Source organism: Agelaius phoeniceus, chromosome 4 (assembly GCF_051311805.1).
Source record: "Agelaius phoeniceus isolate bAgePho1 chromosome 4, bAgePho1.hap1, whole genome shotgun sequence".
In the NCBI taxonomy this organism is placed as follows: Eukaryota; Metazoa; Chordata; class Aves; order Passeriformes; family Icteridae; genus Agelaius; species Agelaius phoeniceus.
In genome coordinates, this window is record NC_135268.1 from 61981780 (window position 1) to 61997502 (window position 15723).

Here is a 15723-nt window from a genome sequence, read left to right on the forward strand (position 1 = left end):
AGCAATGAACTTCCAGGGGAACACAATTGATTTGGACAATGTTTCAAACACTGAAGAAGTTGGCCTTCTATTACTTCTTGCATTGATGACTGTGAAACGAAGTGGGATGAATTTGAACGGCTTATCCAGCACACACATTCTTTGGGAGACTTCAGCCGTGAAATAAGGATGGCAATACCTAAAGCTGCACAATCAACAGCTGGCCCTCTGTCCTCTTGAGTGACTCAAAGCTGAATGCAAGCCAACTCTTCACTGAAGTGGGCTATTTCCTAGTTAGTACTCTCTCACAAGGCACAAGAGATGTCAAGATCTGGATGTTTCCTTGAATAGGTATTGCATGATATGAGAGTGACTCATAGCAGGGAGTGACTTTCCCTGCTACAACGTTACAGTCACTGAACTGCTTCAAGTTTGTAATGAGGTGTGAGAGACTTACAAATCAGCTTTCTATTGCTAGACACAGGAATTATCTATTAAGGATAATAAATTGATATCGTAATCAATATTCAGATGTTGCATTTTATTATTGTAACCTAGTAGAGCTATTGGCCTCCATGTCATATCTGTGATGAGTTAATGTCATTTCACTCTTATATTGTAACAGTGAAGAGCCTGGGCTTGCAAGGACATCCTGAAGGGGCTGACATTCAAGAAGGTACTTCAGCCTTCAAGTGCTCCTTGCAGCCATGAGCCATCCAAGTTTTCCAATTGCTTTCTTGCCTCAGGGCAATTGCTTTTTGCCTCTTCCTGAAACACCTGAGGCTCCTCCTGTACAGCAAGGCAGGACAGAACCTTCTCTTTACCCACTCCTGCCTTGGGGATGAAATACCAGACACAGTTAAAACAGCAGCTCTGAACTCCCACAACCCTCACAGACTTCACTTCCTGTGATAGCAAATACTTCCATGAAAAGACTGAAGAATGCAATCAAATAATAATTAGGACTGTCGGTCTAATTATTGCATACATTTTCTAATGCTAGTAGTGATAGGAAACACTAATTGTCTTCTGTGGAACGAATATTGAAACTTGTCAGAGAAGTGGGAAAAAAAAAATGCCAACCGTAGATACATGTATATTATAACATTTTAATTTTCAAATAATATGGCACCCTATTAATAAAAAGGCACTGAAGATCTGTACAAGAAATAATAGAAAAGATATGATCACAGTGGCCTCAGAGCACAGCATTCAAATACAGTTACAACACCCTCAAAACAGGCTTGAATAATATAAGATAATAATTACATGTGGTTATTTTAATTAGCTTTTCCTCTTCCTCTTTTTTGGATTCATATTTATAGGACTCTTAGAGTCAACCAAACAGGTTTAAAAATTAACTCTTTCTGAAGTATAAAATTATATTCTCATCAATTTAGAGAAATTCAGGAATAAGAACTTCAAAAATATCTAACATTGTGAAAATTGGCAGCATTGCAATCAAAAGAGCTTCTGAAGCAATTACATGTCCATTTACATTTTTCTACCGAGCAAATGTGATGACACTGCTTCACCAAGGAAAAGACTGCAACAGGTTGTAAATATGTAACAGTCTGGAACTGTAGCCACACTCACAGTTCAACTGAATTAAGTTTAAAACAGAGAAACGCTGAAGTTACTCCAGGATGTAAGGCTCAGTACACAAGTGTATGCTAAAGATCTGGACTATCAGCTGTCATTGCAGAACACAGACTGCAGAAGTAACATGCAAAGCCTATTAGGAACACAGTGTTAAACAGTACATTAACTAGAATAACAAAATCAGAGAAGAGAGGACATGTGGTTCATCTACTACATCTCTTCATGTCATCTGCTATACTGCAGCTTACCACAAAAATATAAATACAAAAATAGTAAATCAGTACCTACTATAAACAATAAATAACCTTTCTGTATAAATTATGAAAATACAACTATGATAAACTCAGTGCAAAAATGACCAAAATGTAGTGAAGGAACACAGAGTCCTGCCTGCCAGAACGTGCATCATAGAATACCCATCTTTACCTAGTGCAACAAAGCACTGACAAGAATTAAAAAATGCAAGATGCACATCACCAACTGTGCCATTCTAAAATTACATCTATTTCCAATATCAGAAAAATCAGATTAACACAACACACGTTTTTTGAACCATACACTTCATCCTTCATCATTTTACTGAATTTGAAATTACTTCCTCTTCCCTAATTGATACTCTAAATGGAAGTTGCTCTTGTGAGTCCACGTTTGCACGAGCAGCCTTTTTAGAATTAAGAAAGTTCTTTTTCTTTTTTCTTGGAAAATTATGCAAAGCAAGTTTTGGATCACTTGGCTCACGGAACAAGAGTATCTTCTCCCCTGTGTCTAACAGCTCTATGGCTTCAGCAGCTGCAGAGTTCAGAGGAACTGGTGGGTCAGGCTGTTCCACAGGAGGGTGTGCAGGTGAACGTCCCAGATGAATGAACACTGCTTTTTCCAAGACAGCAAGTTGCTTCTTCTTTATCAAACTACATTAATGAGAAAAATTGAGTTGAAAAGTGAAAACTGAGGCAAAAAATGCACAACGTCCTCTATTGTACCTTGCCACAGAAGTGGTGACTTTGGAAGCTAAAGAAAATCATATTTCAACAGAGAGAATTGTAGTTTTCATTCTAATTCCCATAATTCATGTATCATTTTCTGAGATACGAAGTTGCAAAAGGAAAGGCAACCTTATAATAAATAAATATAGGGAAGATGAGCAATGTATGTGAAAAATGTGAAAATTTTGTGGATATGTACTGAAAAATCTTTTTAGGTATTTACTATATTGCTTATTATGTGTAAATATGCTGTAGGAAACATAATCCCTAGATAGAGCAGTGTTAGAAAATGCATACTTATGAACTAATTTTCTGATTTCTAAGAGCTGTAAGAAGAATCTTGGGACATTAAATAAACTATAAACAAAAAAAACCCCAGGTATGTTTGTTCTGGTTTTCTCCTTACCTGTCTCTTCTCTTGTTTAGAGAAGGGATCTTTTCTAAACTTCTTATCAGATCTTGCCTTATTTTGTTCTCCAGTGCTTGCCACAACCCTTGGCTCTTCCTGAAGGAGCAGGAAAGAAAAATTCCCAGCAGCAAATCCCCAAATATACACATTTTTCTTCCCTCTCTGACTTTAGCTACCAAACCCACGGCAGCAACAGCACAAATGCAGTCAGAGTGTTCAAGTTCTTTTGCTGCCCAGCCACAAATCATTTAAATCAGTTAAGATCAGACCTCAGGGCATGGTACCAAGGACTTATCTGCTCCTTGAGAACCCACATCTGCCAAAGACTGGGCTCAGTGCCACAACATCTGCTTTTGTCTCCTGCCCAGGTCATGGCAGGGAGTTGGGAGAGCAGGTCCTGAGCATCCCTTGGTGTTACTGCACAGATTTCAGTTCATGTTAATGGGGCTAAAGGGGAGTGACAAAGGCCCTGAGAGTCTACCAGTCTCTGTGAGAAAAGGGAAACTCAGTGGCCACTTGGAACTTCAGTAAATAACTACAAAGGGACAGACATCTGCAAGGTTGTCTGTCCCTTTGTAGTTAATTACTGGTTATCTGCAATAACTTTCACTATTAGGAAGGAGGATCTCCTTTACATCTTTAAGAGCTATAGACACCTAAAACCCGCTGTGTCATGAACATTACTAAAAAAAGTGGAAAGAAAATATTTTAACAAACTCCAATTCAGGCAACAGAAAGAAAATTATCAGAACAGGATTTATAAATCTGTGAAATAACTGTTTAATTCATGAACTTATAAAATTAACTTTTTATTAATAAATTTATTATAGTTAAAGGATTTCACAAAATAAGGTAGCAGTTTTAAAGTATTTTTACCCCAGAAAAATAGTTCAAAAGGAAATTTATGCACCTGTGATTTTTTTCCTATAGCTGTAAATCTCATTGTCCAGCAGATATACACATCATAAACATCAATCTTGTTTTGTAGCGGTCTACCAGGAAACATCACACCTACCTTTTCTTACAGCTGCCAGACTCATCTGCATTACTGTCATGTTCAACAGCACCATCTGAATATTTACTGATGGAATCAAGGACAGAAAGAACCTCACTTTGTGAGCTGGAGGGCAGCAACAAGTTCAGGACCCTGTGCAACACCCCCACTGGCACCCTCGTCAGTTTAGCTAAATAACCTGCCAGATGGAGCTCCTAGAGGATAAATGAGTAGAAGAAAGATAAATTCAGCATTGAAAATTAATGGTAGCCAACCTTAGTTACTGTTACTAAATAAATAAACATTATGGAAATAAAAATATTACTGAAGATTATTTTAGTAGTGACAATTTTGGCATCAAGTGCTCACACTTCCATGTTCACTGTTTCTACCCACAGTGGACCATGTATACAGAGTTGTCCATTTCATTTAGTATTTTGGCAATGTAAATGCTAAATAACCAGTTGATCTTGGCATATTTGCTTAGGGCATGTACTTGATGCCTTTTGGTTAGAATGTAATTGTCTTGGGATTTTTCAAACATGTAAGGCTTAATTAATTTATGGATTCTACTACTATAAGGAAATAATTTCAAGATAGCAAGGAAGCAATATGGCATTGCTTGGTCTGTAAAATTATGGAGGGAAAAACTTGACACATTGTCATGGTAAATCACTTCATTGTTCAGCTTCTTGTAACATCAGATTCTGTGATAAGCTCAGAGAGCAGCTTGTAACATTTGTTAAGAGGTGAAGGAAAACACCTGCTTTTCTTTTGGTAATATTTTTTTATTTCCAAACATCCTGCCTATTTCTTGCCCAAAGGTCAGTAGTAAAGCACATTCATACAACGTTTAAATAGACTGAGTTCAAATTTAGCTGTTCCATAGACACTCACCCAAGCCCTATCTCCTGCCCCACTCCAAACATGAAATTTCCATTGCTATTTTCTGCTCTTTTGTCATAAATATACAGTGTGCCCAGGGTCTTTCTGCAGATCCCTTGTGTGCATCAAATATGAAAAGTCTACAATATATTGAGGACCACATGGAAAGAAAAGAGTAAGGCAAATGAAAGCAAGTTAAATGTCTCAAAGAATGCCAGAAAAAAAGCTGCTGTTGTCTATTCAAGCCATACATGTAACTCAGGTAGCTGAAGTTAGGTAAGACATGCCAAAGATGATGACTCATGGCAGCTGAGTTATCAGCACTCTGCAGACCCCCCTGTAAGTGCTGATGGAGGAGATGACCACAAAGCCCATGTCACATAAAACCCCACAAGGTCCCAGGAAGAAAGCCAGGTTCTTTGTCCACAGTAGTTTCAAAAAGTCACAGCAAATGTTTGCCTCCTTTTCTGTATGACAACTTTTCAGAGGAGTGAATTCACCTAGGAGATCCCTGGATTATCCCTGAATCCTCTTTGAAAGAAAGAAAGCATCACCGGCAAAGCAGTCTTAAGCCAAATTTAGACAGCCACACAAAATAAAGAAATCAATCAACTTCTTTTCTCCATAATTGTCCTTCAAGCAGAGAATTCTCTCTGAAAGGTAAGATAACACTTTCCAAAGTTTTCTGGTCTCTTTAGTGTTGGTATAAATTTTACAAGGAAACCACTGAGATCACACAGACTTAACAAGACAAAATCCTAAGACTGATGAGAGATTAGTAAATTCATACAGTTCTTAAAATGTTTTCAGCCTGACTGGGCACCAAAGTTGAACACCAAAGAGATGTTTGCTCAGGCTACTTAGTGAAAGAAATTATTTGATTCTTTTTTGGAGAGGAATGCAAATAAGAGTGTAAATCTTAATACAGACACCTAAGTCTAATTGCTATAGTACTGTCTTGTACTTCTGGTCTTTAAACAACGTTCTTCTCTAAACTTACAAAATGCAATATTAGGTGAGAATAAACATGACAGATCTCTGAGACCTATTCTGCTCTCTTTGGCTAAATGTTCTCAGGACCTTTAAACCAGCTTTGAAAACAAGTATGAGTAATGATACTAGAAAATTCAACTAGCAGTCCCGCTATCATTTAATTCTGAAACATATTGAATGCAAATCTGTCTGCTAACCAGAAAAATCAGGCACTTCAGCTCTCCACAGAATGAAATGCAAGAGGACAAACCCTGAGAAGACTTGTAAATGAATAAAGAAGTATAACTCAGTAAAATTCAAAAGGCTGAAAGTAGCTCAGAATTAGCTGAAGTGACTGACAGTGTAGGCTGCAAACTGGTAGCAACTACTAGCAGAGAGTAACTCTAAATACATCTAATGGCTCCCAAAAAAGGAGAAAAGGTATATCCAGATACAGCTGTAATTTAAACTTGGAACTTTGTTCAATTTCATGCTTACCTGACTATAAATTGCCAAAAATGCATTCGTTTCTATATTTTCCAGGAGATCTTCAAGCACCACGCAATTCCATTGCTCATCTCTCAAGCTGAAGTGAAAGACAGAATTAACATTGAAATCTTCCCAGGTGCAATGACTGTATTATAGGAAACAAAATTGGAAGGTCACCCATTCAGGAAGCATATCTGCCTGTCAGCAAATCTGCTGGGAGCAGCCTAACTTCTAAAACATGCCAAATTCTCTTCCCTGCTTCCCTGAACCTCCAAGCAAACACCAGAATCTAAGGCTATGCTATTGCACACAATTCAAACCCGGAAACACTCCAAAGCAATGTGATTCAACCTGTTCCCATCCTCTTCTCTCCTTTTTAAGTTTCACTGCACTTTAAGGCAAGTTGTGGATCTTTTTGTAGCTGAAATATGACATTAGACAGTAAACTTCCTCATTGCTGGTGATTATTTTTCTTTTCTAGACCAAAACATGATGGCATCACATACAAATCCTGCAATGTACTATGTTACTGTACATACAAGTACATACTGTACATAAAAGTACATACTGTACTGTACAAGTACAAAACTTGTTCCTTCCAGTAAGTTCTCAAGTGAAGCCTAGTTGCAGTTTCTTTGCAGGTTTCCCTGATAGGTTACCAGCTTGTGGATACTGGTGCAGAGATTTGTCTGATCCTCTACTGACTTGACTTCTGCAACAGGAAAGTTGTTAATCTAAACCAAGCAGGGCTCCAGAATTAAAACAGACTTACCACTATCACAGCCATTTTTAATATATCAATGGTTTTATGGAAAACCACTTTCTAATGGAAAGCAACACACTTTGAGGACATTACACACAGCTTGAAATGTGTTAGGCTTTTAATACTGTGCAGTACACATAGAAATGTCATTTCTACCTCCTGTAACCCTAATAAAAGTAACACAATAGGCTGCAATTTTGCAAATTATCACCCATTTTTGCTAGGCAGCCATTATGACAAGACAGATATTTCTATATACCTCCCAAGAGGCATTTTATTTGTCACTGATATCTTTACTTAAAAACTGGCCAGGGAAAATTGAAATTGAAGAGGAGTTTATACATCTCATCAAAAATAATTGTGTGCCAGGGAATTCAGTCTACAGTACAACAATGGAGATGGAAATTCAATTTAAATTGTCTCAGCTATTTCCTCTGGCCCCAGCAGATCTTGCTGCTCTGAAGTCCCTCCTTATCTTCCTGGGAGACAAAGCAATAGGAATAAAATTATTTTCCTCCTTAATGCTAAGGAGTATCATTATTTTTCCACTATCCCTGTAAAAAAAATGGTGACTGCCACGCAACACACAGCACCATTTATACACTACTAAGTTATTATTATTTCATGTTTCTCATGAAATATTCCCAACTCCTCAGTTATGCTCTGGGCCACAGCACAAGAAGGCAGAGATCCAATATAGATGTATGGTCCCTCCCCAGTAAAGCAGAACATTCCTCCTGCTGCTTCTCCAGAGTCCATAAGAACTGCAGTAAAACCTGAGCCCAAAGAACTTACCTTTGCTGGTACAGGTTTATAAATTGTCTACATTTATTCATGGCCTGTCTTAACAGAACTGTCACATGTCTTTCTGCATTCGTGTCCACAGCTTCATTTGAGAGTCCCAAACCATCCAGAATCCACCTCTGCCTACTCATTAGATGCTGCTGCACTGACTCCTTATGCAACATCTCATACTCCAGCTTCTTTTCAAGTTCTTCAATCTCCTAGAGGTTGAAAATGCATGATAAGAAGTTATAATTTAACTTGAAAGAATTTCATTTGGAGTGAAGAAAAAAGATGATGGTATCAGATTTTCTGATATTACTTTATTCATTTCTTATTCTACCCAGCCACTTGCAGTCATTACACTTTTCAATTCCTTGCACAGCTTCAGTAAACATGACTGGCACATTATGAATATCAGAACAATGAGGAAAGCTATGACTCAATTTTTGTTGTGTAAAAAGTCAATGCTCTCTGAAACCTTCCACAATAGAGGACCTCCAGCAACTAGACTGTCAGCATGGCTGAGATCAAAACTAAGGAACCATTCAAATTCACTTGTGAGCTGCATAAACCCACTGAAACAGCTTGAGAAACTCAGACTAACTAATTTTATTTATACCAAATTTACAGCTAATATCAAAGGGATTTAAAAGGCAGTAATTCATTATTAGTCTGCTAAAGTCAGGGTTAAAATAAAATGCTCAGAAAATCAAAAGGTTAAAATCCAAAGTCTTCAGGGGACTGGATCCTCCATGCTAAAAATCTAACTTTGATCAAAAAGTCAAACCAGACACCAAAAAGAAGGCTCCATATTCCCATTTCCAATGTCATTGTTGTCTCACCTCAACTTTTACATTGCTTACTATCTCAAAGCCCCACTTCTTAACCTGTACATTGGAGAAAATGCTGAATTTTAATCCATTCCTCTGCCTCACCAGCTGCATTTAACCCAGTGTTAGCTATTCTAGGTCTAAATTTTGCCCCTTCTTCAATCTTTTTCTTCACCTGCTCAAGAACAGAGAAGGTAAAAGCAACTTCTCTGAAAAGCCCCCTCACACTTAAGGCATAAAAGGCAAAAAACACCCTTCCTACATTAAACTTTCACTATTTCCTACAGCTCTAATACAAATTCAAGAAAAACTGGAGACATATAAGCATTCTAACTGCCACTCTCTGAAAAACTCTGTAGAGATGACCACATTAAAATTTAACAAGGAATTTTCACAGCAGTAGCTGTCTAATGATGCCCTCTAGCAAAGAGGTTTTTCTTAAAAACCCATTTTGTTTGTTCTACTCCAGTGCTCTCCCCAAGCCTCACTTGGATGGCTTCAAATAGCAGATGCAGAAAAAGAAGTCCTTGTGAAAACGGAGCACTGAAGTATTAAAAAAGGATTAGAAAATTGGCAGATATCAAATATGTAATAACTATGGTGAAGGGAAGAGGTTTTCCCAGATTTTCTGCTATTTAAACTGCATGAGTGTGCCTGGAGTGACACAGGTAGGAGGCTGTATAGGTAATCTCTAAAAACTTGACAATTGAAGCATATCATGTGGTTATGGATTTAGCATATGGACAGCATTACAACATGAATAACTCTAAGATAGACACAACAATTTACTCTTCTGTCATGAGTCCAAATCACTTCTCAACTGTCTTTCTTTCAATCAATAAAATACTAAGTAGCCACCAAAATAATTCCCTGTCTGCCTGCATGCAACTGTAACAAAAATAAAAACAATAATACACAACCTTCCTTGGCTCCCCTTCTCTACATGTCTTTTACTGAATGCATTGAAGTGTACATACTCACAGAAATTGAAGTCTGGGCCACCAGAAGCTGCAAACCAACAGCTAAATCAAAGATACTCTAATGGTGGCTGTTTCCTAAAAGGATTTTTTCTTTTAACAACTACATTACTTACAGGATTATGTGCTTCTAAAATTTGAATACATTCCAGTTTTGACAGGGTTTTTGATGTGTTCAGTTGTTCAAAGAGCAAAGCTTGCACATTTATGATAGCAGTATACAGCTCCAGCATTTTGGATTTTTTAACAGTCTTTTGAAAGGCTAAAGAAGCACTATACTCTCCAAGTTTATTTTCCAGATTGCGCAGGTGACACTCTTTTTCAAGCTGCAGCTCATACTTAATCTAAAAAAAAAAAAAAAAAAAAACCAAAACACAAAATATAGATTAACAGAAACTCTTGCATGCACACTTATGATTTTAGTACTCTGTAATTAACAAGCAGGATTATGACAGCAAAGAAATCAGTGCTGTTATCTTATAATGTAATATACTGTTTCAAGAAAAGCTTTTAACCTTCAATTCCAAGTTCTTACTGTAATCAAAAAAACTACAGTACAGTCAAATACTTTAAAGAGACCAGGCTTTCTTTTTGGGTAGTCAAAACTGAAATATTAAATGCTAACCCAAAACAGAGGATCAATATAATTTTTATTATGATAAAATTAGAAGCTAGAAGCACAAATCTATGGTTAAATGGAAAGATAAAATATGCCCTTTTGCTTAGAAAAAACCATGGAACTTATAGAAAGACTGCATTTAATTTCAAATTGGCAAGTGTCAGTTAATACTGACTGATGACAGTCAACTATTCTTTGAGCAAATAACAAAAAATCATCTTATATAAAAGAGTTAAACTGTAAATCAAAAATCTATTGGCAATGGATTTCAAATAAGATTAGAACTGGATTGGATCAACATCAAACAGCATAAAATCAAAGAGATTTAACTCACTAACTGTGTTGCTGCCACACATTTGATGGAACATCCCCAGGAACTATTGAAGGGTGAAAGGCAAGTGCAGCATGTGCAGGCACATGATCCAATGCATGAGCTCTGCATGCTGTGACTGAGAGCCAAGGACACTGCACTGTGACTGCTCTTCTGTGGGACAATGTCTATGGCAGCCAGCTGCCATAACCTTCCTTGGGTGCTTCCATCTCAGCTTGTCACTCTTAAGCTCCCTTCATACTCAAAGAAAAGATACTTCTCAGTCGGTTTCCTATCCTAAAATATGGATTTCCACTGACATGTAAGGTGGATGTCTAGGTTAGACACTGGTGGCTACACTGCATATCTAACATTTAGGTAGCTGAATCTTCAAAAGACTACAGTAAACAATTACCAGTTAGTTTGTATTCTCTGCCCCTGCACCATTCCCTTGGGCCCAGTGAGCTGGATTGTCAGAGAGAAAAGACACAGATAGAGAAAGCACATGCAGCCCTAAGAGCTCCAACTCCACTACTTGGTTTTTAGAACAGTTAGAAATATTTAATCTTTTAAACATATTTATTAATGCATACTTTAAATTATATGATTTATATAAATATTTTAACATAGGAAGAAATATTTAACAGAATTTTACAACGAGGGTGGTGAAACACCTTCAACATTATACGGCAAATGAACTCCACTTAACCAAAACGCTGCATCACTCAACTGGTATTGCTATCTACCCCCAGCCACATCAGTTTCTTTCTGACTCGTGCCAGCTCTGAAACCAGCCATACAATTAGAATGACAACAGCTATGCCAGATGGTGCATATAAAACTGGAGCAAGGAGGTTTAGAGAAGCTAAATTTCCAATTTTAAAAGAAGGTTCCAATAAAAATTTACTAATTTTTAGATTCTAATAAGCATTTACTGCCTTACACTAACTAAATAAGTATTCAGTACTTTTTTGCTTCTAAAGCTTAGCCCTTAATCTATGTACATTCAAGGAAGAGTACCAAAACCACCCAAATTTTGAAGATCAGGGCATTAGGTATTGAAGTCAAAATTACAATGCCTCTGTTAAAGGATTAGAACATTCTCAGACCACAGTTATTAAACTCTTGAAGAGTGCTAGAACATACTTGCCTTCTTGTTGCAGTCTTGCCCAAGCACAATTTTTTTATCCACCAATTTTAATTGCCAACAACACCTGCTTGTCATGCATAGTTTCTACAGCTGTGCACCAGCTGTGTTTAACAAACTTATCATTGCAATGTCCTCCTGACACACAAACCTGATATTATCCATATCATACACATGTGAAAGATCTCTTTGAACATCTACTAGCAGGGAAGTAAAAAGCCTTCAAAATCCCATATTAAGGTTGGCCCCACTCATTTCTCAAGGATTAACTTTAGACTGGGGCTGTGTGTTTTTAAAAGGTACCCACCAGAATCAAAACGTCCTTTCAATTAGTTCTGTACAAATAAACTCAGACCCTACCCAAAAAGCTTTTGGATCTAAGAATCCATTTTTGGATTTTCAGCAGCATTAGCAGATGTCCAGGAAATAAATGCTGCTGAGCTGAAGCATGCATTGAAGCACCTTCCATGTTTTGAAAGTCTTCCTAGAAAACCACAGGACCGAGGGGAGCCTTGCAATCTTGCACACACCAAGCCCCAGAACCATTGGAAGAAAAAGCAGTGAGACATGAAAGCAGTTCTGTAACTAGGATGCAAAAATTAAAAAGGAAAAACTATTAAGTGTGAAATGCAACATCTTGATAAAGGCAGGCAATAGTAGGGAGATGCATCATGCCACTATACCTTACACCTTTTTCCTCTGGTTCTTACATTGATAGAATACTGTCTTTAATTACTAAAGATCTAAGTTTTGGCCTCAGTCCAGAAAAGACTGTACTTACCCTACTCAAATTTTCACCTTTCACTGAGTCTTCATAAATTAAAATTTTGTCCTGTAAAGATTTCTTCAGAATATCTAACTTATGTTTATTCCTGGATCCTGTTTTTCCCATTTTAGAATGCTGCTGGAACAAGATGAGCAAAAATGCTTTATTTGTAAGAGGTATATGAGGATGCTAATGTTAAAATTATTACTTGGTATTATTAGCACATCTACCAAATAATCAAAAACTTGGAAAATATGACTTTCACTGAGAAAGTACATCTGAAATTAAGGTGCTGCCTATTGATTCAGAACATTCATTTTGGACATTCAGACAAAGTTAGAATTTTTTAAAAAATTTCTTTCAAGTAGAATTATATATTCATCCTTTCCATGAAAACTCATAGCATATAAATTTGATTTTAAACAAGCTTCAGCAGTGACAATAAGAGAAGATTTTAACTGATATGTTGTCTCCTCAGCACAGTTAAAAATGAACAAAGAATATTAATTTAAGATCTACATTGTTTTCAACACACAGTCTGTGAATCACAAATGAACCATGATAATATTAAGAAGCACCATTCCATGTAATCAAATTACTCTTGACCTTTCTATTTCTTTACAAGAATACCAACTAAGTATATGTACTCTTGGGGAAATGATAACATCTGTTCAACTGTAAGGTTTTGCAAAGTCATTTCCCTCCTTTAGTACTTTAGAAACTATTAAGGCTTTGAACTAGGCTAATTCCTAGCTCAATTAACCCAGCATAGTTTACATGTTTAGAAAACATAATTGAACCAAAACAAAGCAAGGGCAAGTCCGCCTTTTTAAGATGGCATCAGACACAACTAATACAGGAAACATTTTTGGCCCCCATACTTTATAAGAACTGAAAACAATTTATAATTCCAAAGCTTTTACACTTTACTGAAGGAATTAAACACCCCTCAAAGGGTTCTTTATAAAGTGCTAGACTCAATAGGCAGATAGACTTCTTGTTGGAAATATTTCTCTAACTTGGAGTAAGCCTCATCTTCCACATATTTAGATTTTGGGAAATAACACCAAACTGTCTGCATACACTTAAATCTTTTGCAAACAGAAAACAAATCATGCCAAATTTCTTGCCAAGAAAGGCCATCTAACTCAGGAATTTTGTTTTTTTAAACAGACAAAACAATGTAGAAGTGTCTTTTTCAGAAATTCCCATAATTTTCACAACAGCAACAGAAATACACAGATGTATGTGAAAAAGACCTATTTATCCAACTGCTGCCCAAACAATTAGCTTCAAGTCCACTGGTCCATGCAGACAGGAAAAGTGTACACTGCTGTTGCACCTGTGAAGAAGCTACAGACCCAGATGTGCAGCCAATGCCAGATGCCACAGGTACCCTCAGGATCCCCTTCCACATCCCCACACTGTTCTCACCTGTTCGTTGGTCATTGCTAAATTCTGCTCAACTTTCAGCACCTCAGTGTCCCTCTGCTCCACTTCAAAAGTCTGAAGCAAGGTTCTTGCTCTTATCTTGGGCCAAGCCAAGCTGCTGTCCACCTGGGAGAAGCAGCAGTGCAACTCTTGCCTCATTCTAAGCAACTCCTCTTCTGAGAGCGAGAGGGGTAAACTCAGAAGTTGCCTGTTAAAAAAACCACAAGAACCATTTGCTGTTTAGTGATTTAGGCAATATTGCATAAAATGTAAGAGACATGCACACAAACACTTTACTCATCCTTTTTTGGTCTATTTCATATATCAGTGATTCCACACACATCAATGAACTGCTCACCATGTACAAAATACTCTTGAGGTTACCTTGAATTCTGCATACAGAGCTTCCTGGACTGTAAAACTTCATTTTCAAAGGAAAACAGCTTTTGAATATTTTAAAAATAAATTAATATTTTTAGCACATTTCCTATGCATATAATCCTTCCACCTCTTCAGACAATACAATCCCTGAATTTCAGCTGAAATAAAGATAAAAACTTCCCATAAAGCTTCCCTGTGCTGTTTCCCAGCACTTAGCAGCCAGAGCTACTGAGAAAGAAAAAATAAAATCTCTATTATAAATGCATATGCCATCTCTTCAATCCACAGATAACAATGGTTCCAGCTGTTAACTGTAAAAAGGCACTCTGCAGTCTGAAAAATGCAATATATTTTAAGAATAATTTGAATTACTCAAAGTTCTCATTTTGCAGAAATAAGGTTCTCAACACAGATCTCTAAGGAACTGATCACAGGGTCAAGCTGAAGTTGACTTAAAAATAAGCATGCTCAGTTCTGATTAACCATAGACTACACTCATCTTCTCACCTTTTGTATCTTTATTTCCTCAAGAATATTTCACAAAAAATAACATACTGTTATTTGCTTGGAAATTTCTTTTATTCCACAAAAAATGTTTCTATTTAAAATATGAACAGCATGTTTTTCAAAGAGGACTTTCCATTGAAAACAGTATTATGCTGCATGTTTCATTATTACTTGATACTTCTATTTAATGTATACCAGGCCTATACTGCCTCATCATTTCACTAAAATATTTGAGTTTAGAAATCATTTCTTCTTTCTACTGAATCAGCAAAGAACAGTTAAAAACTCCTAATGCATGAGGATTTTCCCTTCAAAAGTTGTTTACTTTAAGACAAGACTACTCCAAACAACTCCAGATCATTTATAGCATACTTAACCATTTGTCATCTTGTCTTAGACTCATGGAAGAAAAACCTTGCCATAAATCCACATACATAGATATATAGAGAGATATGAAATAAAATACACCAAATAGAGTTTTGCTATATGTCTATATTTAAAAAGGACTGTAAACATTAACAATCTTTACAAATATTTTGGCCTAATGCATGGTGTCTTTAATAAGCAACAAAAATGAAAAGTTAGTTATTAAGTTATTGTTCAAAATAATGTTTTTTGCGTACTAGACAGGAGATGAGAACATAAACATGAGAGCTGGCATCTGTCATCAAAATACCATAACTGACAGACAATGGACTGCAAAAACCATGACAGATTTTAAGGGGCTATTGGTAGGACAGTTGTTGCTGCATTTTTCTGTATGTATTTTCCTGCATTTTACTGAAAAAAAACCCCAAACAGATTACTGCTGCTTCAAATAAAGATAGCATCTAACAAATATGACAGGCACACTGCAGGCTGGAACAGAGTTATTATGGAATACTAAGATAGAA

General features: G+C 36.7%; 1 protein-coding gene across 4 annotated transcripts in view; it reads right to left on the bottom strand.

Moving 5' to 3' along the window:
* Positions 1–1068: 1068 nt before the first annotated feature.
* Positions 1069–15723, bottom strand: part of EVC2 (EvC ciliary complex subunit 2) — a 60052-nt gene continuing 45397 nt past the window's right edge. For 2 of the 4 annotated variants that reach the window (XM_077177707.1, XM_077177705.1), the window contains exons 15-22: positions 13946–14150; positions 12527–12649; positions 9786–10013; positions 7872–8080; positions 6323–6458; positions 3989–4182; positions 2971–3069; positions 1069–2489 (exon numbers count right to left, since the gene is read on the bottom strand). In XM_077177707.1, coding sequence (XP_077033822.1) covers positions 2153–2489; positions 2971–3069; positions 3989–4182; positions 6323–6458; positions 7872–8080; positions 9786–10013; positions 12527–12649; positions 13946–14150 — 1531 coding nt within the window. In that variant the 3' untranslated portion in view covers positions 1069–2152. The remainder of the gene's footprint in view (positions 2490–2970; positions 3070–3988; positions 4183–6322; positions 6459–7871; positions 8081–9785; positions 10014–12526; positions 12650–13945; positions 14151–15723) is intronic. The other 2 variants (XM_077177706.1, XM_054633353.2) reach the window with 2 other exon arrangements.